This window comes from Ptychodera flava, chromosome 21 (assembly GCF_041260155.1).
Source record: "Ptychodera flava strain L36383 chromosome 21, AS_Pfla_20210202, whole genome shotgun sequence".
Classification (NCBI taxonomy): domain Eukaryota; kingdom Metazoa; phylum Hemichordata; class Enteropneusta; family Ptychoderidae; genus Ptychodera; species Ptychodera flava.
In genome coordinates, this window is record NC_091948.1 from 14,340,291 (window position 1) to 14,366,659 (window position 26,369).

General features: G+C 40.8%; 1 protein-coding gene across 1 annotated transcript in view; it reads right to left on the reverse strand.

Moving 5' to 3' along the window:
• Nucleotides 1-1,512: 1,512 nt before the first annotated feature.
• The window catches only part of LOC139121486 (A disintegrin and metalloproteinase with thrombospondin motifs 7-like), a 36,717-nt gene continuing 11,860 nt past the window's right edge, over nucleotides 1,513-26,369 (reverse strand). Inside the window, 22 exon segments of the mRNA XM_070686390.1 lie at nucleotides 1,513-4,042; nucleotides 4,380-4,530; nucleotides 4,870-5,016; nucleotides 5,690-6,399; nucleotides 6,961-7,186; nucleotides 7,513-7,638; nucleotides 8,118-8,256; nucleotides 8,758-8,999; nucleotides 9,452-9,572; nucleotides 10,004-10,131; nucleotides 10,371-10,476; nucleotides 10,664-10,727; nucleotides 10,987-11,023; nucleotides 11,026-11,058; nucleotides 11,061-11,130; nucleotides 11,324-11,425; nucleotides 11,896-12,040; nucleotides 12,453-12,596; nucleotides 12,722-12,871; nucleotides 13,571-13,695; nucleotides 13,983-14,066; nucleotides 20,495-20,685. Of these exon segments, the coding sequence (XP_070542491.1) occupies nucleotides 7,116-7,186; nucleotides 7,513-7,638; nucleotides 8,118-8,256; nucleotides 8,758-8,999; nucleotides 9,452-9,572; nucleotides 10,004-10,131; nucleotides 10,371-10,476; nucleotides 10,664-10,727; nucleotides 10,987-11,023; nucleotides 11,026-11,058; nucleotides 11,061-11,130; nucleotides 11,324-11,425; nucleotides 11,896-12,040; nucleotides 12,453-12,596; nucleotides 12,722-12,871; nucleotides 13,571-13,695; nucleotides 13,983-14,066; nucleotides 20,495-20,685 (2,078 nt within the window). The 3' untranslated portion in view covers nucleotides 1,513-4,042; nucleotides 4,380-4,530; nucleotides 4,870-5,016; nucleotides 5,690-6,399; nucleotides 6,961-7,115.

Genomic DNA, 26,369 nt, shown 5'->3' on the forward strand with positions numbered 1-26,369 from the left:
AAGTCATTGACAATGACATAGTCCCCACTTGTAATAGGAGTATTAGTCTTGATGGGGCAGGGAAATGTGGTCATTAAGAAGTATCACTGGAGTGCATATGTTGTGATCTATGGGCACATAGGTCTATGTCGTTGTTCCTAATTTGAAACACATGAGGCATGTCTAAGTTATGGTTCTAAATCGGGAAAAAAGATCAGACCTCTAACTGTATTGGCCAGCCAAGAAATACATATGCGCATAATAATGAGGTACAAGATGTGACATCTTAAGGTCTAATATCCTATCAGAATTGGAGGGTATAGATATAAAGGACATAGCACTTGTGGTTACGTATTTATCGACATAAACGTATATTTCAGGTCAAAGGTCATCGAGGTCACATGACATTTGGTCAAAAAATTTCTATCTTATAGTTATCCCTATATACCAAAAATCAGACATCCAGCTCTATGGGCTTGCTCAGAATTAGATATACGCATAATTAATGAGGTACAGTATGAAGCATCATAAGGTTTCCCATCATACCATATATGAAGGGTGTACCACTTGTGGTTACTGAGTTATGGACAAATATGTATATTTGAGGTCAAAGGTCACCGAGGTCACGTGACATTTTGTCAAAAAAAATGTATTGCTAAGTTATCCCTATATACCAAAAATCAGACCTCTAGCTCTATTGACTCGCTCAAAATTAGATATGCGCATAATTAATGAGGTACAATATGTGGCGTCATAAGCTGTCCCATCATACCATATATGAAGGGTGTACCACTTGTGGTTACTGAGTTATGGACAAATATGTATATTTGAGATCAAAGGTCACCGAAATCACGTGACATTTTGAAAAAAAAATAGTATTGCTAAGTTATCCCTGCATACCAAAATCAACCTCTAGCTCTATTGGCTCGCTCAAATTTGATTTTTCTTGGCCTTATACATGGGGTCTATGGACTGCCTTATACATGGGAGTCTATGGATTGCCTTATACATGGGAGTCTATGGAGACTGCCTTATACATGGGAGTCTATGGAGGTGAAAACTAAAAAGTCCTCTAACACGGCCAAATTTGATGGCATTGTGAAACAAATCGACGTGCATCTGTATGGGGTAGAGTACTATCCTTGTGCAAAGTTTGAAAGAAATTGACCTGGGCATGTCTGAGATATCTGCGTGAACGGACGCACGCACGCACGCACGCACGCACACACGCACGGACATGACCAAACCTATAAGCCCCCCCGGACGGTGTCCGTTGGGACTAAAAATCCATACGCACACACGGAGACATACATACATACATACATACATACATACATACATACATACATACATACATACAGACAGACAGACAGACAGACAGACATACAGACAGACAGACAGACAGACAGACAGACAGACAGACAGACAGACAGACAGACTAACGGTCCAATGAAAGTAGCTGATGATTACTACACATAATGTACAGAGAAGAATAGGACGTACACAGGAAAACACGACAAACGAACGAAAAAGTCAAATTAAATTAACTTTTATTCATACAAATCACCAAAAGGGAAATATAGACTACAAACATCGACTGTAGACAACCTTTGTAAATAGATCTAATTGTATAAACCTTGTTAAATCCACTTTGAATCACCTGAGTTTCTTTAAGGTACAACTTGATGTGACTTTTGACCTATTTTCCAGTACTTTGTTCACTCTGTAAAATATGGTTTCTTATCCTACTTCCAGATGGTGTCGAAATACCTTGTATTCAGCTCTTCAAGACACGGCCAATATGTTTGAAAACCAATCGTTGACAACTAAGTCTTAGTTCGGACAAGAAATGTCAACACAAATATTGCATGAGGCACACCCTACATTGTGTTAGCAAGGGAAATACTTTGTATTTCAACCTACCATGGGAGAAGAATAAAAAGACGTATATGGTTTGCTGAGAACAAAGTAACGGAAATATAATTACAAAGTAACAGCTTGTGCCCCTTTAAAGGATTATTGGCTCCCTCGCTCTCGATAAAATATCGAATCATGGTCACACACACATTCAGTTTATCTGAAAACGGTTCACAGAACTGCCTTAAACCATAGAAATTCTCGCTTACTCTGATTCTACGATAAACCAAAACACACGATTACTGGATTGTAACATGTGACTACCAAGGACCGTACTGAGCTTACATGCAAGATGTACATCTATCATTTTCTCCCCTGATTGATTAAAAACTTTAGCCTTCAATGTTTCTCTTAAAACTTATTTCAGGTTTTAAAACTTCTCCAAGGAGTAATTTGCTCTCTGATGTCAGGAATAGGAAAATAGCGGGATGTTATTTTTTGTGGCTATACTGAGAAGATATTTTCGAAATGTTTGTGAAGAATTTGGTGAAGTACTGATTTGTGCAAGATTGGGGATTCAGTTTTGGCGGGAAGGTAGTCAGAAAATTCGGCAATGTCGGTGAAGAATTGGTACAAAAGCGCGAAATCAACCAAAGAATTGAGAAAGTACTATAAATTTGTATGGTTACGCTGTTATAGACAATGACATGCAAAGAAAATGAAGTAGGTAGGTACTCTAACGCTTTCGGGGAATATTTTTTTGGTGCAGTGGAAATATTTACAGCTCCGGCTTCGATTCATCATGTGATACATCACGTGACGATTAAACATCTGCTACGAAGAAGACGTAAATTTCTATCAAGTGGATAGACTTGCAACGTCCCATGCTGAAGATAACAAAGCATCAATGTTTTCCCTTCATCTGACAGGGCTGACGGCCAAAAACAAAAACAGCTCCTTCAAACCGCAGAAAAGGCTGTGAAAGCTATCTATGTGCGCAAAATTTGAAATAAAATAACACACTAGATTAGCCGATATATCATTGGTACTTCAAATAACCCTACATGCATAATTTTGAGTGTGATAATCGTTTCCAGCAAGATTTCACACTCTAACGCATACCACTACCAATAAAAAATGTCAAACGTTTTTTTACACGACATGTTTTCATTATCTATAAAACGCTACCACTCGATAAATGCTGTTCCATGAAAACCAAATTATTTACAGACCTGCGAATTTCTCTGTTACAAGATTTTGAAAGTCGCCGACCTTTGATCGATTAAAACACCGAATAAAACACCCACGAGATTGTTGCAATAAATAAATGACATCGTTGTGAATAAATAAGGAAGGGATACTCTAGCGGTGTTCGTTGCTATGGTTATCGTACTCTGGGTGGAATAAATTACCCAAGTCTTGCTTGAGTAACGGTACTCTTTGAAGGTTAAATTACGTTGGACTTGCTGGGTAACCGTTCTCGGGGTGAAAGTAAATCAGGATGGTCTTGCTCGGCAACCATACTCTTGATGAGGTACGAGGGTCTTGTTTGGGCAACCGTACTTTCGAGTGAGGTAAATTAGGTTTAAACATAGCACCATACAATGTTGAAAGTGGACAGAAGAAGAGTTTCGCTCTTCGATCGTTCTCTGTAAACACAATTTAAACCGCGAAGATCAATGAGCTCTCTTTGCCCACCAATAAAATTCATTATCACTGGTCGACATCTATCCATCTTTCTTCTCATTTCCATAAATAATTTACTTTTTTGAAATTTATCCAATGTATTTCAGACGAAGTCATTGCTTTAGGCAAATAGAAGTCAATCCAACAGTCCGTTGGCACGTTTCCTTGCGCAACTTCCACGGTTAGGAAATATGGCGAGAGACAATCTCGCCGTATTGGTGAAAAGTCGAGATTCACGAGACCTTCTGACGTCAAATATGTAGATCTGGCTCCGCTCCTTCTCAGGCGTTTTGCAGACGTCTTCGGGAGACCGCGGAAAAATAAATACACAGGGTTTCATTTCAAACAAATCTATTGAGGAGGTTCTTGAACAAAGAAATGAAATTGTACGTCTTTTACAGTTGCATTCATCTTCCGCAGGTGACACAGCATTGCATTCTGTACAACTGGCATCTGCCCCGACGCTTGATGATCTGACAAAGTCCCGCGTTCATTCTGTCTCTGCTGCACTTTGAAAACGCTGAGGAAATAAGAAGTTCAGGCACGAAATGAAAAACATTGCAATGTTTGTATGAATTTCTAAACGTACAAGGTGAGTCTCCGCTTCTATAACTAAGTTCGTAACACTTTCGTGCTGGTCCCTTTTCACATGGGAAAATAAAAACCGCCTCTACTTGCCTTCGGTGGTCGTGGGTTTTATAAAAACGTTACATGAAGTACATGATAATATTCATTTTATTTCACTGTTATCTGACAGATCTGTCGGAGTGTACTTCAAAAATCCGGAGCACAAAGCTCAAAAGCTATATGCATCAAATATGCTCATACCACATTTTAGATCATTACCAAAATCTCACCTAAATTTTTGGCGGGACAGTCAGACAGGGTGCACGTCTGTCGCCGTGTTGGTTGTCTGTACATGTTGCATCCGCTGGTTGGCTCTTCCGAAACGACGTTGACGCATTTTACACTTCGACTCTGAAAGCCAGTTCCACAAGTGACTGAACACTGAAATAACAAAAAATAGGGGCATACGTGGCCTTCAGATTTGATATGTCACAGCTATTCGACTTTTGACTTTTGAGGGCATACGTTTGGAAATATTTCTGACCACTGTGATCGGTCCAAGGGATACGAACATAACTTCTATCGCTTCATAGACACTGGAGAGGAATCTGCTTGCTTCGGTGTATGTGATTGCTTTGCTTGCGTTCAGTAATCTCGCTACGCGAAAAGGCGAGAATTCACACTGGAATTTGTGGAGGCATTGGAACTCAGCAATATTTACGGTGAAGAGAATGAACTTGAAGAGGAAAATTTTTGGTACAAATCGGATCCAATGATTACCTGACTCCATGATCCGGCGATCCACGCCACGCACTCTGCCAGCTCGCAGTGCCGTTGCCTCATCGGTTTTGTGCTGTGGTTGCAACGGCGAGGTATTGAGCAATGCACGTCACGCCTCTGGATTCCCCTGCCGCAAGTGCGTGAACACTGGTCAAGAGATGGACAACAATCAATAAGCAATGCGAGAAAAAATATCAGCAATATGATCTCTTCTTACCACCTCTGATATTACGATTTGGTGAGGCACTTTAGAAATAAAACATCACGGCATGTATGTTGTTCCTTTCAGATTCTCAAAATTTTACATTCTTTTTCTGATCTACCATTTATGGGGTTCATTTTAAAGTTCTTGGAGTAAGAAAGCTTTTCACCGTCTTAGTTTTCAGAAAATCGAAAATTTTATTTTTTCCATAGATTAACACAGCCATTTTGAATTTCAAATATCGGTAAATCTTTGGTAATTTGTTTTCTAATACAAAAATTTGCACGGCGACCCCTCGATTTTTGTTCTTGATTTTGAAAGAGAATTGTTGAAATATACTTTGAGGAAGTTTGAGCGAAAGTTTAAGTCTTTTACTTTCGAGGCGCATACTGTCTTAACAGGTACTCACTGTTCACAAACTATCAATCGATGATTGATATTACAAAAAAAATCATCGACAACGTCATAAGTGTTTGGCAACTTCAGCAGAGTCAAGTTCGGGGTGATGACTATTGTATTACTTTCAGTAGGTTTACTTGGCTCTCAGTCCAAGCTGGGCCGATGAATTGCGAAATGCACATAGCAACATTCGGAAGGGACAACGAACGCATTACACACCTCGGTCCACTCCCCAGTAATCCATTCACCGAAGGCTTCTGTAGTGGCGGGCATTGTTGTGGCATACTGCGTTGTCGTGGCGGCCTCCTCTGTGACTTGTTTGGCAGTGGACAAATTGAGTGTTTTTGAATCAACACGAGTTCTACTTGTAGTATACTTTGTTGGCCTCATAGACCGAGAAATTGTACTTGGATTTCGGAATTTATTCCTTGATTTTAAATCGGAATTTTGTGAACATCCTTTTCCAAATCTCCATTACTAGCATCTTCGTCAGACAAAATTCGTTCATCTTCAACAACTCCATCATTGTAATCCAATATAGCGTCGCCTTCCTGACTAGCGCCCTCTTTTTCCCTTTCCGCTCGCCTTGCGATCAATTCTTCCAGGGTCTTGCCCTCACCAACGTATTTTTCATATTCGCCAAAACTTATGCCAGACAGAAGAGGATCTTCCTCTTCTCCGTAGTCGTCATAATCTCTTGAAGTTGGCGAGGGTCGCGCGTCTTCCCCTCTAAGCTTGCCGCCAATCCTCTTGTGCCTCAGGTCGATACTTGAGTAGACTACGGGCGAGTGTACTACATTCGTGTCGGTGGGACAGTCAACGTAACATCGCCGCTCGGCTACTGGTCTTTTCAGCGGATCGCAGTAGTGCTCGGCGACCTTGCATCTGACATTTCTTGTTTGGGAGCCTTCTCCGCACTTTGTCGGACACTGAAAGACACAATATCGGCAATCTTGTCAATTTGAGCGGTAGAAATGTTGAAATTGCCGAAGACAATTGTTCTGTTTTCTTTGAGCTCTTCTCGATGTTAAAAGTTATCTCAATATACTACCAAATCTTGTGATTTTCCGTTTTTCTTTGAAAGAAACTTACGAGACCCATTCGATTTTTGATATCACATAGGGTTAATTAATGTAAAGCTTAATTTTTGTGTGTTCGTTCGGATGAAAGTAATTTATTTCTTCCTTAAATACATTATTACAGTGGTCTACTTTATTCTATACACTGAAGACTCCTTTTAATTTTCGTAAAAACCATGAGCAATCAACATCGTCCTGCAAGTGGGTCCATCCACCCTATCGAAAAACAGTAGTCTGGTAGCAAAAGTGTTAAATGCGCAGGCGCTGAAAAGTCAAAATTATGATCACCGGTTTTAAACCCTTTCAGTTCACAGTGTCGGTTGCCCAAAGCAATCGTTTATACCAATGGTGAGTATGGACCTGTTTACAGGGATTTTGGGTGAACAGGTTAAAGTCACGGCTGACACTTACTTCAGACCACTCGTCGGTCAGCCATACTGCGTCCTCTGGGCAGGGGATAAGATTCTCACAGGGCTTCTGGTGGCTAGGTTTTTCAAGTCCGAGCACGGTGCACATCTCGTCCGACAGAGCGATCTGTTCGTCGTTGTTGACAGTGCGGATACAAATCACAGATCGTACCACCGTTCCGTTCTCACCGCAAGTTGATGAGCAGTGTTGCCAGGCACCGGTCCACCAACTACAGAGTGAAAGATGAAAGACGTTGAAAGGACTAATTTCTGCACTATTTTCAAATGGTCACGTCATGTGTTGAGCATAACGTGTTGAGTTGTATTTAATGAAGCGTCCGGTGAGAAATAACATTTTCATTGCAAATTTCACAATCTTGAATTATGCATAAGCTGTAGACTACCACACTCGGAAGAATTGGAAGATTTCGAGAGACTGAACCCCCCCCCCCCCACTCCTCCCAGTGTACCCTCTGAAACGTTAACGTGAATATACACGAAAAAGCATTTCTTTGAAGCTGAAATAGCGCGATAAAATTGAAGTATAGTCACTTACGTAGGTGGACAATCTTGTACGTTACAAGACTTCTGCTTCTGGCCGGGTTTTTGTGAAATGTCGCAGTATTTATCGTCCACAACGCCTGCAATCTTCTCCGAGCTTGGGTGGGCGCAATTTGAGTCCCTGCGAACAGATTGTAAATGTTCTAATGGTGTCCATGCTTGGAAAAGATGGGTGTACAGATAAGTACCTACTGATCACGCGGCTCACCTTCAACACAGAAGTGGTACTCAGTCAAAATGGCGGTCATGATATTCATTTTTCAGATGTCCAAGTCGGTCTGTTATGTTGCCATGGCTTTCTGCACTGAAGTCTTTCTTTAGACTTGTACACTGTCGGAAGTGTATTCAGGAAACCAGTCTAACGAAGTGATTTTGGTTTATATATAGGTTGCCATCACTATGCGACTTATGTTGGAGACCGTTCAAAGATTACAGAGCCAAAGATTGTAGGAATGAGGTTGAAAGCTTATTTGTCATAATTATAGCACGGCATACGGTAAAGCCCCATTTGTCAAACCTATGGTGTTGCACGGTCTGGTAAGTTTGACCAGCTTTAAATTGGCATTCTCAAAGCGAGTGGATGAAGCGAACAGAACCTACCCCCGCCACATGTTTTTGTACAGTGGCTCCAGTCTCCATGCTCCCAATAAAAATCGAGTTTTCTCGGCATCGTTTCATTTTTGGCTTTTGGGATTGTGTACTCAAAGGCAACGCCTGGATTCTCGCTCTGGAACAAGAGCTGATAGAAAAAGAGTAAAATGGTCAGATTTTAAGGTACATGTAGTGTGGGCCTCGAAATCGGAAGACTTAAACTTTTCCTCAAGGAAACACTCAACCATTCTCTTACCAAATAAGCATCAAGATCAGGGTCACCACGCAAAGGGTGGTACTGGAGAATCATATTACCTTGCACTTACCGATATTTGAAATTCAAAATGGCTGCCATCTCTGTATTATTTCTATAGTGAAAAATACAATTTTCGATTTTCTAAAAACTAAGAAGGCAATTTTGTTTATACTCCAAGAGCATTAAGAGCAACAAGCGGTAGATCAGAAAAGAATTGTAAAAAATTGAAAGTCCAAATATCTATCCCCGAGATGCATTCTACCTTAAGAGGCGATCTTACATGGAACAAACATTTTTGTGCCAACACGGAATAAAATTTGTGTTAGTCAAAGTATTCCCGCCAATTTGCAAGCCATGGCGTTCTTGTCAATATCGACACCAGAGAGGACTAACCATTATGTGCAGTGGTTCAGTTGTCGGTCCTGCAGCACTGAATTTCTCCCTGCTCCCGTTTCTTTCGTAGATGACTGTGGTACCGGCAGCCTGGTATTCGCCACTCCACTGAATGTACCAATGACCGTTGATATAGTACTGCCCGGTGTCTCCTTTAAGAGCCAGGTAATTGTTCGCCGCGGCTACCTCTTCAACGCGAATATTTCTGGCACCCGGGGGAATAACGGTGGCCTCCTCATAGCCTGTGATCAATAATCGAACAAAAGGATAATTAAAATCGAAATCCAAACAGCTCCATTACCTCAATGGCATCTAAATTTTCACATGTGTATGTATGGGCGGTTACAATGTGTCTTAAAAATTTCTTGAGTCACCTTTTCTCGAAAAGGTTAACATGTATGTCTTCCTATCAGATACATCAGCTCAAACAATTGTATCCACACTCAATTTCAGCTTATATATATAATATATATATATATATATATATATATATATATATATATATATATATATATATATATATATATAATATATATATGCAAAATTTCAGTTTATATATACCATATATATATATATATATATATATATATATATATAATATATATATATATATATATATATATATATATATATATATATATATATACACACTGTGTGCTGATCATTTTTAATATGGTGGTGGCGTTTGACTTACCGCGCCCTACCAGTTTTTTGTACTCGTCTTGCACCTTCTTACAAGTTGACCCATCACCATGGCAGACACCGCACAGGTCTTCTTTGGCTCCAGAATCGATCTTGAAGTCACAGCCAACCTCCTAAACGAATGTAATTCAAGGGTAAATATATTTTAGTTTTGTAAGCAGAGTTTTTTCTTCTCCCTAGAGTTTGTTGAACTAAATTACAACGCAACTAAACAAACAACAGTCTGTATACAATAGGCAAAGTTATAGTCGACAAACGAATTCTGGTCCGGACAAAAATTTAATTGTTAGCGATAACATACAAGCTTTACAGACAGAGTAAAACATGTCGGAAAATAAATTAAAGTTACAACTCCGTACACGCCAGAAATGCAAACAGGCTAAGCATCCGACACGTATAATGTGCAACTATAACGATAGTGATGGCTTCTGGTGTTTGTTGGCAACACCAGTTATTCGTTTGCGTATGCAACTTTCACGAAAAAATTCTGGAGTTGTACAATCGGAACATTTTTTCAAAATCAGCGGCTGGACAGAAAACTCACCTTACACACTCCAGAAATACACATGGCCCTGCTTCCGTAGGCACAGGGAGTGCCGTCCAAGACAGCTTCGGCCAGTTTTGTGCTGAAGAGTCTGTCTTTTGGTTTACAGTGAAGTTGGCATGGTACATCTGTCGACAGGGCAGAGTGTCAAATGTCATTCAATGTTGCCAGTCTAAACGATACGGAAAATTTATGTGAAAGTCTGCTTGAGCTGTGAAACATGGACTCTTGGTTCTTCAACCCGTAAATGATTTGTCAACCTAAACTATGATGAGCCCTATGCTGTGTCGAGAATGAGACTACAACGTACACAGCAGAATGCCTTGCTGTAACCTTCTCATTTACAATTATGGAATAGATTGTTTACCTTCACGGAAGATGGGAACCCATGTGTGTAGATTTCCTTGGAACGGCTGCGAATTGAACCGACTACACTGCTGAGCGCGAAATGTTGGCGCGTTTTCGTCACAGGGCTACAAAAACAAAAGGGGACAAAAGTCGGTGAATATAACCAAGAAATGTTCAAGGAGCAAAATTTAGGGATATTTCTTTCCTTTAGTGTTAGATTACATCACGCGATCTTCTAAAGATCGATTGGATCAATTTGTCATGATTTAACAATAATATCATCAGACGATAATACAATATCGGGCGCCTTACCTCAGTATTGCAGACTCTATATCGTCGTCTCTCTCCAACGCAGTACTTGCCGCCATATTGGGGACTGTAAAATAAACGACAATAATTGAAGTCAATTTTTAGTCGTGAGATTTTATCTCGAAACGAAAGATAGGAAATAATACAGAAGTTTTTTTTCAACAAGGACGACAAACCTTACAGGGCGGTTGGCTGAAGAAAGCACAAACTGTTTTCTATTTCTAAGGCTTAATATATATCGCTTAAAGAAAAATGTTCTCATCGATTTTTCTTGTGTATGCGTAAAGAAGAAGCTTTCATTGGCGCGAAAAGAAGGAAATACGTACGCTGGGTTGTCACAATGACGTTCAACGAAAGAAACACTGCACCACAGGTCCTTGAACACTCTGACCAGTCGCCCATTCCCCCCAGTCACCGTTGATGGCGGTTGTTGGGTCCTCCATCTCGATGCATTTACCAGCAAAACACCACTGTTAAACAAGAGGAAATGATCATAATAATTTTAGTCACTAGGCTATATCTATGCGAATTTCTTTAAAGTTAAGCCTATTTTATTTCATTTTTACTTACAGATTTTCAATGAAACTTAAATTTTTCAGCAGACGAAAGTAGCAACGGGTGACCGTTCGAGAAATGTTTACTTGTGCATGTTTTTTTTCACACCTTATCTTCCTCCGGTTTTCCACAAGCAGTTCCGATGGCTGCAGACTCTAGCCTCGAGTGACATTCATGTCCCACCATACACCACAGAGTGTCACACATGTTCTGATGAGAAAGATGGACACAGAAATGAGAAAAGAGTTTTGATTAGATCTGTAGTCTTGTAGTAGGACTTGAAACCATCAAAATCATAGTACCGATTAGCTATGTCCCTCCACGTGGACAAACTTTATAAGAACTTCTACGAACTGTTTTTGATCACTCAAAAAATACAGAATTTTTTTCACAATGATGCGTAATTCACCATAACCTGGTAGGACAGATCAAAATTATTTTGTCTATTATTATACTCGTCTTACACGGTACTCAACTCGGAACCCTCTTTCCCGATCGGCTTAATTTGGGAAAGACACAATGTCGATAGTCACAGTTCTAGTTCACTTGAAGTTGCATTATGCTTTAAAATTTACACTGTGTATCCCAGCCTAGTAAATACATCAGTTTGACGGGCTAGACAACAGCTTGCCCGCAGAAAAGGATCACAACGCGGACGAAAAACCCGAGTTAAAACATACCGGCATCCAGCCACAGTATTTAGCATCTTTGCCGTACTGCAATTGACACTGGCGATCAACGTCGTACATGACACCGGGTGGTATTGTTGGGTAGTCAAAGTTGTGTTTTGTCGGCTCGTCAATCAGGCATTCTCCCCAGCCAAGACTAGAACGGAAAATATCGAAAAAAAGAATGTAAATTCATCAAGAAAGACGCAAGAAGCCGCGATCTCGGAATCAGTAATATCGTAGACCGTTAAATATCGGAAGGACTGGTCAGAATATCATCATACAATTTTATTATTTCTTTTTTTAATTCGACAATACTTTTTGCCGGATTTTGCATTCTATGCATACTTTGTTTCCAAAATCCCACTTTTTTGATCGACTGTCAAGTGATTGCTTTGCAAAAACAAGGTTATAAATACCTTTACATGGAATATTTGCTTCGTAAATTGTATTCCGTATTTCACATCCCTCTCCATCGTCCGATTGCCGACCCCTAGGAAAACACATTTATCTTTCTGGTCATTTGACGAATTTTATGCCATCTAAGTAGTTGTGGAAATGTTACTTACTCGAGGAACTTGGTGATGTATTGTCTGCTGCAGTCCGACCACATCAGCGGGCTGGTTTCAGACGACAGAAGAGGGGACATCACGTGAGGGCGCGCTCCTGATGACTTACACTTATTTCCTTGGCCGTCGTGTTTCATCCCAAAGCTGTAAAACGAAATATACCAGAAGTACAACATCATCATATCAGAGAGGCACTTGACTGATTTGTGAACTGAAAAATTGATATGAAAATTGGATCAATTGATGCGAGGGATAGAGAGTGCGCATACCTATGTCCCATTTCATGTGCCACGGTGAACGCCAAGGCCAGACCAGAATCCTCGTTGACGTTGCAGCTCCGATGAGCTTGACACATCCCGGATACTTCAGCCAATCCAAGAGTTCCACAGGGCTTGTTCATATGGGCACACAGATTCACTCTGAAAAGGAAGAATCGCACAGTTACCGTGTGGAGTGTGTAAAAATAGCCCATTACTTCGTCAATATGATCACATGACTACAGGTGACTTGTTTGAGCCGACTTGTTTGTCAATGACAGAAATGGAAAGATCAGCCATTTGAAGCTATTGGAATTGGTTCTGCCAACAAAGCGCCACTCGAAGACTCGAATATCTATAACCATCGCTTCCGATTCTAGTGACCGCCAATGAAACATTAAGTAACATCGATACTAAAGTAGATCGTCTCCCGTCCTTCTATTTGAAATACCACAGTACTACTCCTAGAGTCATCCTCTCCAGATCTCTAATGGAACCGTATTCACAACTTGATATTTACCCTGTCAATATCGTGGCAGCATTCACAAACTTGATATTTACCCGGTCAATATCGTGGCAGCATTCACAACTTGATATTTACCCGGTCAATATCGTGGCAGCATTCACAAACTTGATATTTACCCGATCAATATCGTGGCAGCATTTCACAACTTGATATTTACCAGGTCAATATCGTGGCAGCATTCACAACTTAATATTTACCCGGTCAATATCATGGCAGCATCAAGATAGTTAGGGATAATGGCATCTGATGGAGTTACGGGGTTGCGAGATTTTTTTCTCCTACAGTCCTCGTACAACTATTATCAAGCGTACGTTCCTTTAGAATTTGATATTTACCTGGTCAATAGTATGGCAACATCATGATGATTCGGGTGGCTCTCGTCTGTTGGATTGATCATATTTTGCCATCGACAGAAACTCTTCAGGGTGGAGTCGGCATGGTGGGTAATCTCTAAATCTTTCTGTGTGGGGTTTAACACAAACATAGAGATCTCTATTAAAATATCCAGCCAGTGTCAGCGGACACCCCGGACGTCCATTGTTCATATATTGTTCAGCCTGTCAGAGTACATTTTCCACAAACCGAAACGCCGACATTGATTATGCCCGGAGTTGTTTGCTGTTATCACGCTTTGGTATTGTTGTAGTTTATGAGTATTTGCTTCTGGCATTATCATTGAAGGAGTCATGTCAAAAGAAAAAAAGACTGAAAATGTTGGTAAAACTCAAACGCATGCGCGATACACACCTCATCATCTTCCATCATCATCAGGCGCACCATGGCGACATTGACGGCGTTGCCAAGACTTGCGTCGTGGTACAGACCGGACACCTGGACAAAAGAGAAACGAGATGTTAATCATCACTGGATTAGAGCGCCACCACAGGATTCACTTGTGCTGTACGGTATGTTTACGCCTTTTAATATCGAGCGCTATTCACACAATGTGTACATGCTACTGGAATTGCGCATTAGGAAAATTAAGATGCCTCCGATAAATTGCTGAATGTTAAGAGAGTTTTTAAAAGTCTTCTTTGTAAGAATAAACACGGCCTACATTTTATGTGTCGGAGCTCATGGCTGAGGTAGGATTATGTCGTTTTATCTTGCCCGAGAGAGCAGTATGAAACTCTCATTGAGAAAATCCGATCACGGCGACTGCTTCAAGTTGTCGTCTATAATCAAAGGCCGGGAATATTACGCCGTTCGTAGAAATGAAACCAACCACAAACTGACCGCAGAAAACTGATACGACGCCGTTTATTGTAGTTTATGTATGATTATGAAACATGATTTGGATAGCGACTGAGATCTGTTGATAGCCCCTCTCTGTGTCCCTGTCTCTTTAATCCCCCCCCCCCCGAAAAAAATCAAGACCAGTTGCAGGGTATTGTCGTGATCTTGCGGCGACACAGTCAAGGTCGAAAGACTCGACTCTGAAAACACGTAAAGTGAGAAGTGAAGTAAATAAATCGTAATAGTTCATTGAAAGTAAACCACCAAACGGTCCTTGGAGCCCCTTACATGGTTTAATATGACACTCCGAAGCAACGATACCGACTGTGAAATTGTGAACATGCAAGGCTTTATTGGTCAATATTTTGCATCACTACGTTCAGCCTCCCAAGCATGAAGTCTCTTCAAATTGAAGAAAACCAGAAGAAATACTTGTGTTTGACAGACCGGACTTTGTTCCGTGTTGTTATACATATACCATATATTCCATATATATATTTATATATATATATATATATATATATATATATATATATATATATATATATATATATATATATATATATATATGTGTGTGTGTGTGTGTGTGTGTGTGTGTGTGTGTGTGTGTGTGTGTGTGTGTGTGTGTTTTGTGTGTATATATATATATATATAGATAGATAGATAGATAGATAGATAGATAGATAGTCTGTGGCTGACTACTACAATTTACATACAGATTGTCAAGATCGATTGCTGAAATGTACTATGCATGGAAAACTTAAGTGACGGTTCAAGCATTCCGTCCACGCTACAGTTCAGAGACGACCCTCAGTGGTTTGTGTGCGTGCACATCGTTGTAAAGTTTGTTTCAAAACACTCCGACAAGGTGTGACCACTCCAAATCCAGCCGGTGACACATTCAAAGATGTCAAATGATATCATCGTAAAGAAGTTGCATTGGCATTATTCATTTATTGCATCATGTGAAAATGGGACATATTTAAATCTTCCCTCCCCTCCGCTCTTGTGACTGGCCATTTCCCCTCAGTGACAATAGAGGGGGATCATTCGGCGAAAATAAAGTAACGGAGATTTATTAGGACGATTACCCAACCTCTTGGACTTTTCCTCGCTAATTCCGTCGCTTTTCAAATGGATGGTGACGCAACGGAACACGGCTTTTCAAGACATTACATCGGTAATCCTAAATTGTGCCCGGCCGATAACTGTCATGGACCCGGGTTGTAAAAACAAAACTGTTTTAACAAGTGATCGGCAGCACGCTTTCACAGATCACACTGGTTTCATAATGTATTCGTTCTGTCTCTGTTCTCCCTATTTCACTCGAGGTGGTTTTGTTTGTACCCATTGTAACGGTTACAGACAGGGCAGACTTAATTTCCACTCGAAGTTGGGAGCCGACCTCTGAACTCCCCCCACGCCAGACTGCGGGACCATGAGACAGCGAGGCTATGGGGACCACCTACAGTGACGTTTGTTTTAATAATTCTTGGAGGGCATATTAGCAATTCCCGGAGGGGACGAAGTGCAATAGTTTCACTCCCTGATACACTACTTGTTTTGTCGGGATTTGTGCCAAGAAAGGGAACAATCGGCTGAAAAACGAACTAATTAAATGTCATTGTAAGTCTAGATCAGGTTTGCAAGGTAAGCTCAATTGAAGCACGGTTGTAAATTTCACCCCAGGTCATTTGTTCATTTCATTGACTTAAAAATTAATTTTTCGCGTTCTACTTGTGTTTAATGACGTAAATTGTAGTTTTCATGACGGTTTACATCGAGTATCTTGAAGGTTGTTGGCAAAAGTGTGTCAAATTTCACGGACTTAAGAAAGAGTCCCTCCAGTGTTGACACGGATATTCAACAGTACGGTCTCCACCAGAAAGATCAAAAAAAGATACAAGGAGGGTCGGACATCAGCTTAATGGCCATTGGTGTGGCTCTTCTATTTCTAAAATGTGTTCGAAGAAAAGGCCAAGGCGTAACACATATGAGGTCTCTTGGGTAGATTCACAGCAGAGACACTGCGATAACTCGATAATTTGATTGAGGAAGTGGATAATTTCACCAGACAGGCGACCACAACTCTGACAAGCCTCATTACTGTCACGTGAAAGGAGAACAAAGTCTGTCTCTCAGTACACAAAATAAAATCAGCTTAAACATTATTCAAGGAGCAGAAGTCAGTCATTGCGAGCAGTCGAAGCTAATTACCGGATCTCATTCTAACGGACAGGCTCCGAGACTACTCAAGTTTGCTTCTGTGGTCGATGTGCTGTATGTCGTCGACAGTGTCTGAACGCATCTACTATGTATTATTCCACAGACTACTTGTCTGTGATTATTTCAAACTGAGGCCCTATTTTCTATCTTGCTAATTGTGCCATTTAACGCTGAAATCCGACTGAATCGCATTATAGTAAAAGAAACTGCACTCTTCTTCAGACAGCTATTTTCCTCGTACTATTGCTACAGAGTCGGACATACTATACACAGATAATAGACGATCTCAATGTTCGGAAGGCTGTTCCGCCCGTCACTCTTGGCTGTCCGCCGAGGCGAAGACAATGCTTGCTCTTATTTTTCAACAACACCTGCACGATGGACATCTTCAGAATTATGTCGCATTTTGCCTAAACACTGGATGAATGAAACCAAAGACAATAAATCCATTCTGAATTTGAAGTTCTGATGAGATGAGAGAGATAGCGTGAGATTCAGTGCATTGGCTTGTAAACTCCTGTTGTCCTGTGAATCAGTTTCCCATCTGCGAGATAGTCCATGCTTAAAAAAATCTTCAATTAACGAGAGAATGGGTCCGTTAATCAATACATCTCTTAATTGTCCACGTTTGTTCTTATCTGTTACTTTGAAAGTGCCGGAAAGAAAGTGAGGGTGCATCGTGAATATTCATGAGTTAGTTACAACCTTGTTTTAAACTCTTCCAAATTGTTTTGTTGCAGTCAAGGAAAGGACTAGGGGTGGCGATTCGGCATCCTTGGACACACAGCTAACCATAGACACTCAGAGAGACTCTTTTTGAGACGGATTTTAAACTAGTGCTCCTCCATTTTTTTATTCTCGGAAAAGCGGGTAGATTTTGATTGAATCTCTTCGCCATTTGTTCCTTTGTGTCTACTCTCAGTATCTTTTCCCTTTCTGTCTCCTATTTTTACCTTTCTTTGTTTTTCGTTGTTTTTTTTTTCATGAAATCTTCAACTGGATTTATTCTTCTCAGGCGAGTTTACCATGAAGCTTTTTGTCGCTTTTTTGAGGAAAATCTCCACCAAAGACTATAAAATAGTCCATCCGTAATAGGAGATATCGTCTGTGTGCACAACCCGGCCGGCATATTCTTAATCCAAAGAATGGAAAGCAAGCCAGCCTCCGTGTTGTTAGCAGAGAAACTATAGCTCGGGGCAATTAAGCTTTTGTTGTGCATATTCCGATGTAGCTATTTGTGTTAGCTTTTGGCATATTCATGCCGGCCATTTGTTGCCCGGGCTAATCGCGCGGCAAATCCCCATGTTAACTGTCTAATCGGCTGAGTCCCCTTGACACTCTCACAGACGATTTTGCAAATTGTACCAATTAGCTTGCGCTAGGATCAGATCTTACTCCATTACGGGTTTTAAGAGGCCTTAAAACGTCAAATTAGCTGACCGGCTTCTCGAGATAAGTCTAATTCCCCGAGTGCTTTGTTTTTTCAAGGCTGAAAACCCGTCCAACACTTTCTCATGGTAACTCTAACACACTTTCTCCTATCAATATCCACAAGTGGTGTTAACTTGGGAAGTACCTATTGCCTTTTCATAGCCCTTCATTGACACAAAGAAATATGTAGGTATACTTTGGCATCAAGAGTAATGTACTGTTTCCGCGATTTTGTTGGATTTTTGGTTGGATTTTTTAGCGAGGAGAGGGGAGGGGGTAATTGCTAGCAACCAGAGATGCAAAGTCCTCCATTTTCACTAGCTAGGATTACTATTTAATGAGGAGTGCCCTTTCAAAAGATTGCCTTCACATTTAAGACCAGTTAAAATTTAATATAGTGGGCAGACACCTCCCCAGAGATCGACACGTATGCCTCCGTTGATTCTCCATATCGCAACCTTCCAGGACGTGGCCATGGCGTTGAAGTTGCCCGCAGTGGGATGTAAACACTGGAAATAGTAATTACCGATACACCAGACCCAATAAATAAAACTGATACCGCCTCCCTCACCCTACACTTTGATTGACATATAATCTCCGGACTGGATAGATTTATAGGTTTTCAACAGTTTCTTAGAGAACTGATAGGCGTGGAATTGTGGAAAGATGTAACTCTACACGCTGTTTTGAATGTGCATGAATTCATCATGATGGAACGCACCCTCCGCGCCATCACCACCATATATTTGGGTTTTAGCGACTACGAAACCGATCATCATCGTCGTCATCATCATCATCATCAAATCATCATCTTCTTCATCATCATCAACATAATCATCATTATCATCATCATCATCAAAATCATCATTTTCATCATCTTCATCTTCATCATCATCATCATCAAAATCATCATCATCATCATCATTATGAGTTTAATGATCGTGATCAAAATGATGATCATGATCATGATCATGATAATGATGATCTTGACGATTATGATGGTGGTGGTTGTGGTGGTGATGATGATGATGATGGTGATGATGATGATGATGATGATGATGGCGATGATTTTGATGGTGGTGGTGGTGGTTCACGGGGTGACAGTGAGGTGATGGAATAGGTGGATACGGGATTGGGTTAGATTGTTTTACAATAATTCGGCCTTTAGTTTAGATAGATGTGAAATCGATTGAGAGGAAGAAAAACATTTGTTCAAATCTGCGCCAAGAAATAACGACTGTATCTGAATGGTAGCCATATCGTATGTAATGAGAAATACTGGTGGGTGAATGACTGACTCCAGTGCTGGGGTGGTCTCCAAAATTAGCTCACACCTTTGAAGTTGTGGGAACGACAAGCAATGACGTCAGCATTACGCAAAAGACAGAGAAATAGATGTAGCCAGTACAATGGCATGGCCATTGACAGATACCGGTGGCCTCCGAAGTGTTTTGACGGGTAAACACAGCGGCAAGCCACGGAATATTCATAAATGCATCGGAGCCCCGTGATAATTTACATTTAATGGTGTTCCTTGGAGAAACGAACTAAACGAGTATCCATGGAGTGTGCTCTTCTTTCAGTGCAGCATTTATCCGACAAAACAGCTAACTTTCAAAAGAGCGATTAAGCGGTTACATACATTTGAATACCATTTAACTTCTGTCCCTGGGAAAACATTGTGCTGAAACACTTTTTTATTCCTTTGCATTATCGGATTTTTTTTAATCTTTCATTATTCTCTGTCGGCCAATACGGTATTGGGTTTTTCATGGGCGATGAATCATTACGCGGCAGCCGAATTATTGACAATGCGAAGTGTTGTTGTTGTTGATGGAGACGATTGAGCTGTACTTAAGCCCCCCCCCCCCCTCCCTCCCATCTCCACAATCCCATGTTTTGTAACTCGTCCGCCTTAGAACAACATGCCTGTACGCCCGGCTTCTCCATTTTGTACCGATAAGGTTGAACTGCTGACGCAACCGTCAGAGAAGCCGGAAAAGTTAATGACATAGAAACAACGGCGTCCATCTATTTACGCTGGAGATCATACCCACTTACATGCGGTGAATGGTATGAAAACAAAGGCGTTACAAGGCGCAACTGCGACGATTTCCTACTTTTGTTACACTTGACATTAACGTCGGTTTCGCTTGTGTAAGACCGTGATAAAACGGACGCTAATACTATTCATTACAATCTTACTCTGACGGCAAGAATTGAGCCACCACTGCTATATTTAACCGCGGAAATCCTCGATCTACGCACAACAACAACACGCACAAAAACCCATCATGGATTTGCATAAGCCCTTACTATGTCCACGGGCGAAGATACACGGCCACAATGGGCATGTACCGACTCACCATATTCATGATGGTTAAGACAAAAGTCCCCACGTCCTGATTCTGGGCCTCGTAGTAGCTCACCATCGCCTTGTCTACAACGACCAGTACTTCGACATTTCGCTCCACGCTGACAGATCTCTTCCTTCTGCGAGGTGTGTCTCTCCCGCTCCGTTCCTCCAGAGCCTCTTCTCTTCTTTCGCGTTGATCATCTGAGAGGAGAAACAAACATAAAAGAAAATTTATTTATCTTCTCTAAATTGAGTTTTGCACCAGGCATTATGGGGGAAGGAAACAATGCATGGAACACTGTATCTATTGATAGTTGACAAAAGTGCATTCGCAAAGTTCGTCTTAAAGACTATCTTTAGGTATTGTCATTCGAACACAGATAGTAAATCTGAAAATCATATAGATGAACATTATTTGAAATTCATAACAGACACGTTCCATAAAATTGACGAGGAGATTTGCGTCCCACACGGTAAATTTATTCATGCATTCAGCTGAGAAGGACTATGGATTTGGAGTCAAATATGCAAATGACTATTCGCAGATGACTGATGTTCGTTGTCCGTGTTGTGACACTTCGCGTCGTCCAGGTCGTATTGGATGGGAGATTTCTCATTACTCATGCATAACGTGAAAATTAAATGTGTCGAGCTGGCAATCCATTGTGCGTAACTTCGTCAGGGATAACTGCGAGGTCCATGAACGAGATGCTCGACATGTAAACGATACCAATGCTGTCTTGTTTCTCTGTTTTGTTTGTTTTTCTTTTTTTTCTTTTTTTTTCCTTGTTTTTCTCTCAACAAAAAGAACGGAAATTGTCATCATTCAAGGAAGACAGACATTCTTCGCAGAGGAGAGGCAGTGGTATGTTGGTATGAGATCAGATTTTGAGACATTTTATTTGTCGATATTTCCCTTACAAAGTGTTCACAAAATTACAATATAAATGTTAGTAAAGAATAAGAATGGGTTCTAATGCACGGGGCGAAGCGATGCGTCTGGCCATCAGAGAAGAGGGACCAATAGCTAGAATACAAATGTGTAGGCTAGAAAATCACTACTAAAAATAACTCTGACGATAAAAGAGCGTCTCTTCGACAGACAATTGTCTTGGACTGCAAATGGGGATGATTGTACTGACAATACCCACAGTACAACGAGGGATAATTCATGTGCTTTGCCTATCTAGGCAGGCTGGTGCGATTCAAAGAAGCCAGTCCTTCGCACCTCGTTTCACTTAGTTTTAAGTACCTGAAGAACTTCCTGACCAGATTGTTCAGAGCAGGCTCGCTCATTTATCAAAACTTTTGCGTAATACTGTCCAATGGGGTTAAGTGGCGTCGGCTTTTAACTAGATAATATGCAAGCGTATACACAAGGCAGACGAGACCTTGAGCCCTTGGACATTCTTCGTAAATCGCAATTGCATACACACAGAGTCCAGTTTTTTAGAGCAAATGTGACACACGCAAACACTTCCAGATAGTGTGAAGTACGCAAAATATCACTTTATGTATCGTGTATGTATGGTCTGCCGGGCTTATATATTTTAGGGGTTGATTTTGAATCGTTTGACCCAACCTGAAATCCTCCTACTCAATATGAAAGACTCTGATTGCATCACACTCTCTCCATGGTGGAGGGGCTGGGGTTGCATGAACGGAACCGTTCGAGCCACCGTCATGCAACTTTGTAACATCGCGTCACAGGATAAAGTTTAAGGGGCGAACCATCAGGTTTCGGGTGGGGTGGTCAAGTGGGTAAAATTTACAAAGTGGAAAAAACGTTAAATATTTTCAGCCTCGTTGCTGAAATAGCAAGATTTTTTAAAAAAGTATGGATTTCTTTAAGATATGTACAAGATGACTTGTACGTCAAGAAAAATATTCTAAATCTTGGCAGGTCAAAGACATTTGCTCATCCCATTCCTACATTCCCAAGATTCAATGATTAATCTCTAAATCGGAGAAATTAGTAAATGGAACTAGAGAGACAAATTACCTGATATTTACTGGTATTTGAAATTCAAAATGGCTACTATATCTGTGTTAACTCTATGAGTTAAAATAAAAATTTTCGACGTTCGAAAAATTCAGAAAGTAATTTTTCTTTTCTGTCTCCGAGACCTATAAAATGAACCCCCACAAGCAGATCAGAAGAGAATTTTAAAGATTTGGGAGTCCGAATATCTGTCCCCGAGGGGCGTTCTACCTTAAAGGTATAAAGTCACCTTTAATCTAAATATGCCCATATATGGTCAAGGGGGTGTTCCTTGGTATTCAAAATGCCCATGTGAGGGCGCTGTCTTTTAAAAAGCGGTCACCCGCTCAAAATATGTGATTGGTTAGATTTTCTCTTTCCATGGCAAATGTGGCAAATTTGGAACAGGTGACAGTATACCTTTAAACCGGTCAACCAAGAAATGATCTCAAGTATCACCACTTATCATACTATTGGACGGCAAACAATTTAATTTCTTCCTCAAACACTGAGCTGCGAGTACATTTTGCGTAAATTTCTTAACATTGTTTTTGAACAAGGTTCACGATGTTGTTATTGGAGTCAGTTGGGTCTGAAGTAGATGGAGATCGTTAAGTTGAGTCGTTCTCTATATTTGACAGTCGAGAGTTGGACCAAACATCCTACTAGATGGAACTATAACACAGAGTAACATGAGAAAATTAACAGATTAATGTACCGGAAACGCAAAAAAAAACTCGCATTTTCCATGAGGTGGGAGTTTAGCTATGTGAAGTGGCAGCCGCTCGCGTTAAAACATGATTCACTGTTTTTGCTCAGTATCTTGCAAGAGCCACGCGCCGACAGAGATAATCGCTGTTTTACAACTTCCAGTCATATTCCAACGCTAAATAGATGATTAACTTATCTATTCGCCGGAACTTCTCGACATACCATGCTTTATTGCTCTGAACATCATCTACGTTCTATGATGGTGACTCATTGATGATAACGATTGCCAATGGTGTTGAGAGACACTTCAACTTCAATTCATGACAAGTCTTTGTTTATAACTCCTAAAGAGGCCAGAGTACATGCAACGAGTAATATTGCATGTAAAGGATAGAGGGAGGAGCTGCCATTCGCTGCCACCTCCATAGCTTCAGTTATCAAACCATAGTTTTTGAAATAGTTAAGCTTTTTTCTTATCAAAGTCGAGCTGACATCGATTGTCAAGATTTGACAGACAAAGAACGCCTTTTTGGCGGTACTTCGGATGAGCAGACGACCGGTGTTTTTTTTGAAGAATTGCGCCAAAACAATACTTGGCGGAAACGGCTCTTCAGATGGCAGACACTGGGAGGTACAGAAGGTTATATTTAAAGGCTGGCTCAATAGATAATGGGCAGATGTTTACTATTCGGTTGTCAGCATGGATTATCAACTGCGTTATTGGAAACGTCGTGTTTTTTTTCGCGAACTTGAAAGCGATTTAAGAGCAGCGTCAGCTGCGATTGATTTTTTCCACTCCCTTAGTCCAAATTTGAAGGCTTTAGGCACTCTAAATCTTCACTGGTTTATCACACAGAAGTTTGGAAAAAGTTTGCACCCCTCAACACAAATATGCCCAATGCCGTGTCCAAGTGCGTCGCTCAAAATCACGACATTCTCACGGAATGATATGTGTTGGAAGATGCGGGAGAACGCTTGTCTCCGAGAATATAGTGACCGAGCAAGTATGCCGATGTCGTCGGGGTCGGTAAACGATCGTCTGCTACACCACTTGATTCCGAAACGGAATCACTCAAACTGTGTGCAGCTGAAGGTGCTGGCCTTTGTCCTTGGGCACACGAATTTTCAATGAGAGGCTGTTGCACGATGAATTGCAAGCATCCAGGGTCCACACGAAAGCGGCGTGAGATTCGCTTTTGTCATCGACTACAAAAAAACAATGATGAGACTAGCAGCAAAGGTGGTCAAACAAGCGTTAACAAACCAACAAGTCTAATTAGAAGTTTAAATAAAACATGGCGTAAAAAAAGAGAGATTGAGTAGTCCCTGAAACGAAGATGCAAGATTCTGTGCAGCGATGGAGCTGCGACAGAGCCTGGCAAATTATGATACGAGGAGTTTAACTTTATTTGTTGGGAAATCAGCCTGGATTCTCTGCAAGGGGAATGACCTCAACCTGGGCACCATTGTCTTGTCAATCACAAGAAAACATTGAGTATTCCAAATATTTGGCATGATTTATCATATTCAATGTGACAGTTAATGTTCCATTCATCGTTTTACTTGTAGTTACATCAGCCATCGTTTTACATGCCCTATGTCGAAACACAACCATCAGTATACATTCTTGTAGTTCATCGTATTGACAATTTACCTACAGCCAAGTGGATTATTATAACACGAACGTGGCAAACGATACTCACAGTGTTTGACCTAAAAAACCCTGCTCCCCTCCTAAACGAAAGTTCGGAAATGCGAAAATTGTGATTTCGATTACGAAATCATGATTTTGGCTTCCCTTAGACACCATATACACTGTATATGGTTGCTAAAATTTCTAACAAATTATATGATCTTGGACAACAGAACATTTTAAAGGGATACAGTCGTCGGAACTGCGCTCAAAGGTCGTATGGAACCCATACGACCAATGCAAACAGTGTATCCACGGTACGACCAATGCAGACACTGTATCCACGGTACGATGGTGATTGTTGAAAGTTAAAACATGTCTGTCATAATCTACATCGTATAATTTAAATGTTGCAGCTATGATGATGAGGTGCATCTAGATATTGTACACGAAATACATTGTTTGTAAACGTGAAACTCGCACAGGCGCAGTTCCGACGACTGTTTCCCTTTAATGACAAAATCTGAACAGCGATTGAGTATATCACGCTTATACACCGTGTCTGTGGCATAACCATGGCATGCAATTTGCTAAACTCAATTCCACTGAACCGTTCGTCGCGAACTGTTTTAATCATCCACGATCTCCAATATGACGGAAATGTTATATGAGCAATTAATGTCAACCCTTTTATTGGAGATGCCTCGAGGCGTCGGAAACGAGAAAGAATTGTCTGCCGACCTGAAAGGCCGAAGGGAAACAGTCCGAATTGTATGAAAGATGATGTCAGCTTACGAGTATCGACTTCCGGTGATGCGGGGGATAAAGTGATAAAATAACAGTGGATATGGCACAGTCAATAAAAAAAACAATAAGCAAACTAATCACAGAATTTGATGATCGCTGAAGTAATATTACCAAGTTCATTAAAGGTTAATGATGTCAGATAGCGAAGCGCATATTAGTGTGATTTGACTGACCAGATAAAAACACAAAAACATTTCCGTTTGTCTATTAAATTTGATTTGCAAGAATTAGCCCAACGGGCAGATTTTACGAGCGCCATTAGAATCACTTAAAAACTGTGCGCGTACGGAAAGCCAAAAAAGATTATTCAGAAAGCGAGGAAATACATCACATCCTGGAATGGTTTTGTTTACTATTCCAACCTCCATTCCTCTCCTTCCCGGTGAGATTTGGGTTACTAATTACATTTGAGATGGAGGCGATACCGAGCACTTTCTCTCCGAAGAAATGAATCGCACCCCTGAATGACCAGGCCTTGACTTACAGCAAGGGGTCTGGTCACGGATGTTCCACGCACAGAGGCACGGTGCTGGGAAGAAAACAATATAAAGGACACGGCCTCGATTTGCAGCGATATTATCAATCATGTAGTATACACACCATTCACTGGGCCAGCGTTCGCCTTGTGAGGGTTTCCCAAGACGAAAAACATAAAATCCATAAATACTCTCACGGGTCACGAGTAAGTTCAACCCAAGAAAGAATTCTTGAACCGATTGACAGAGACGTTCACTCTGTTTTGTTTACCGATCA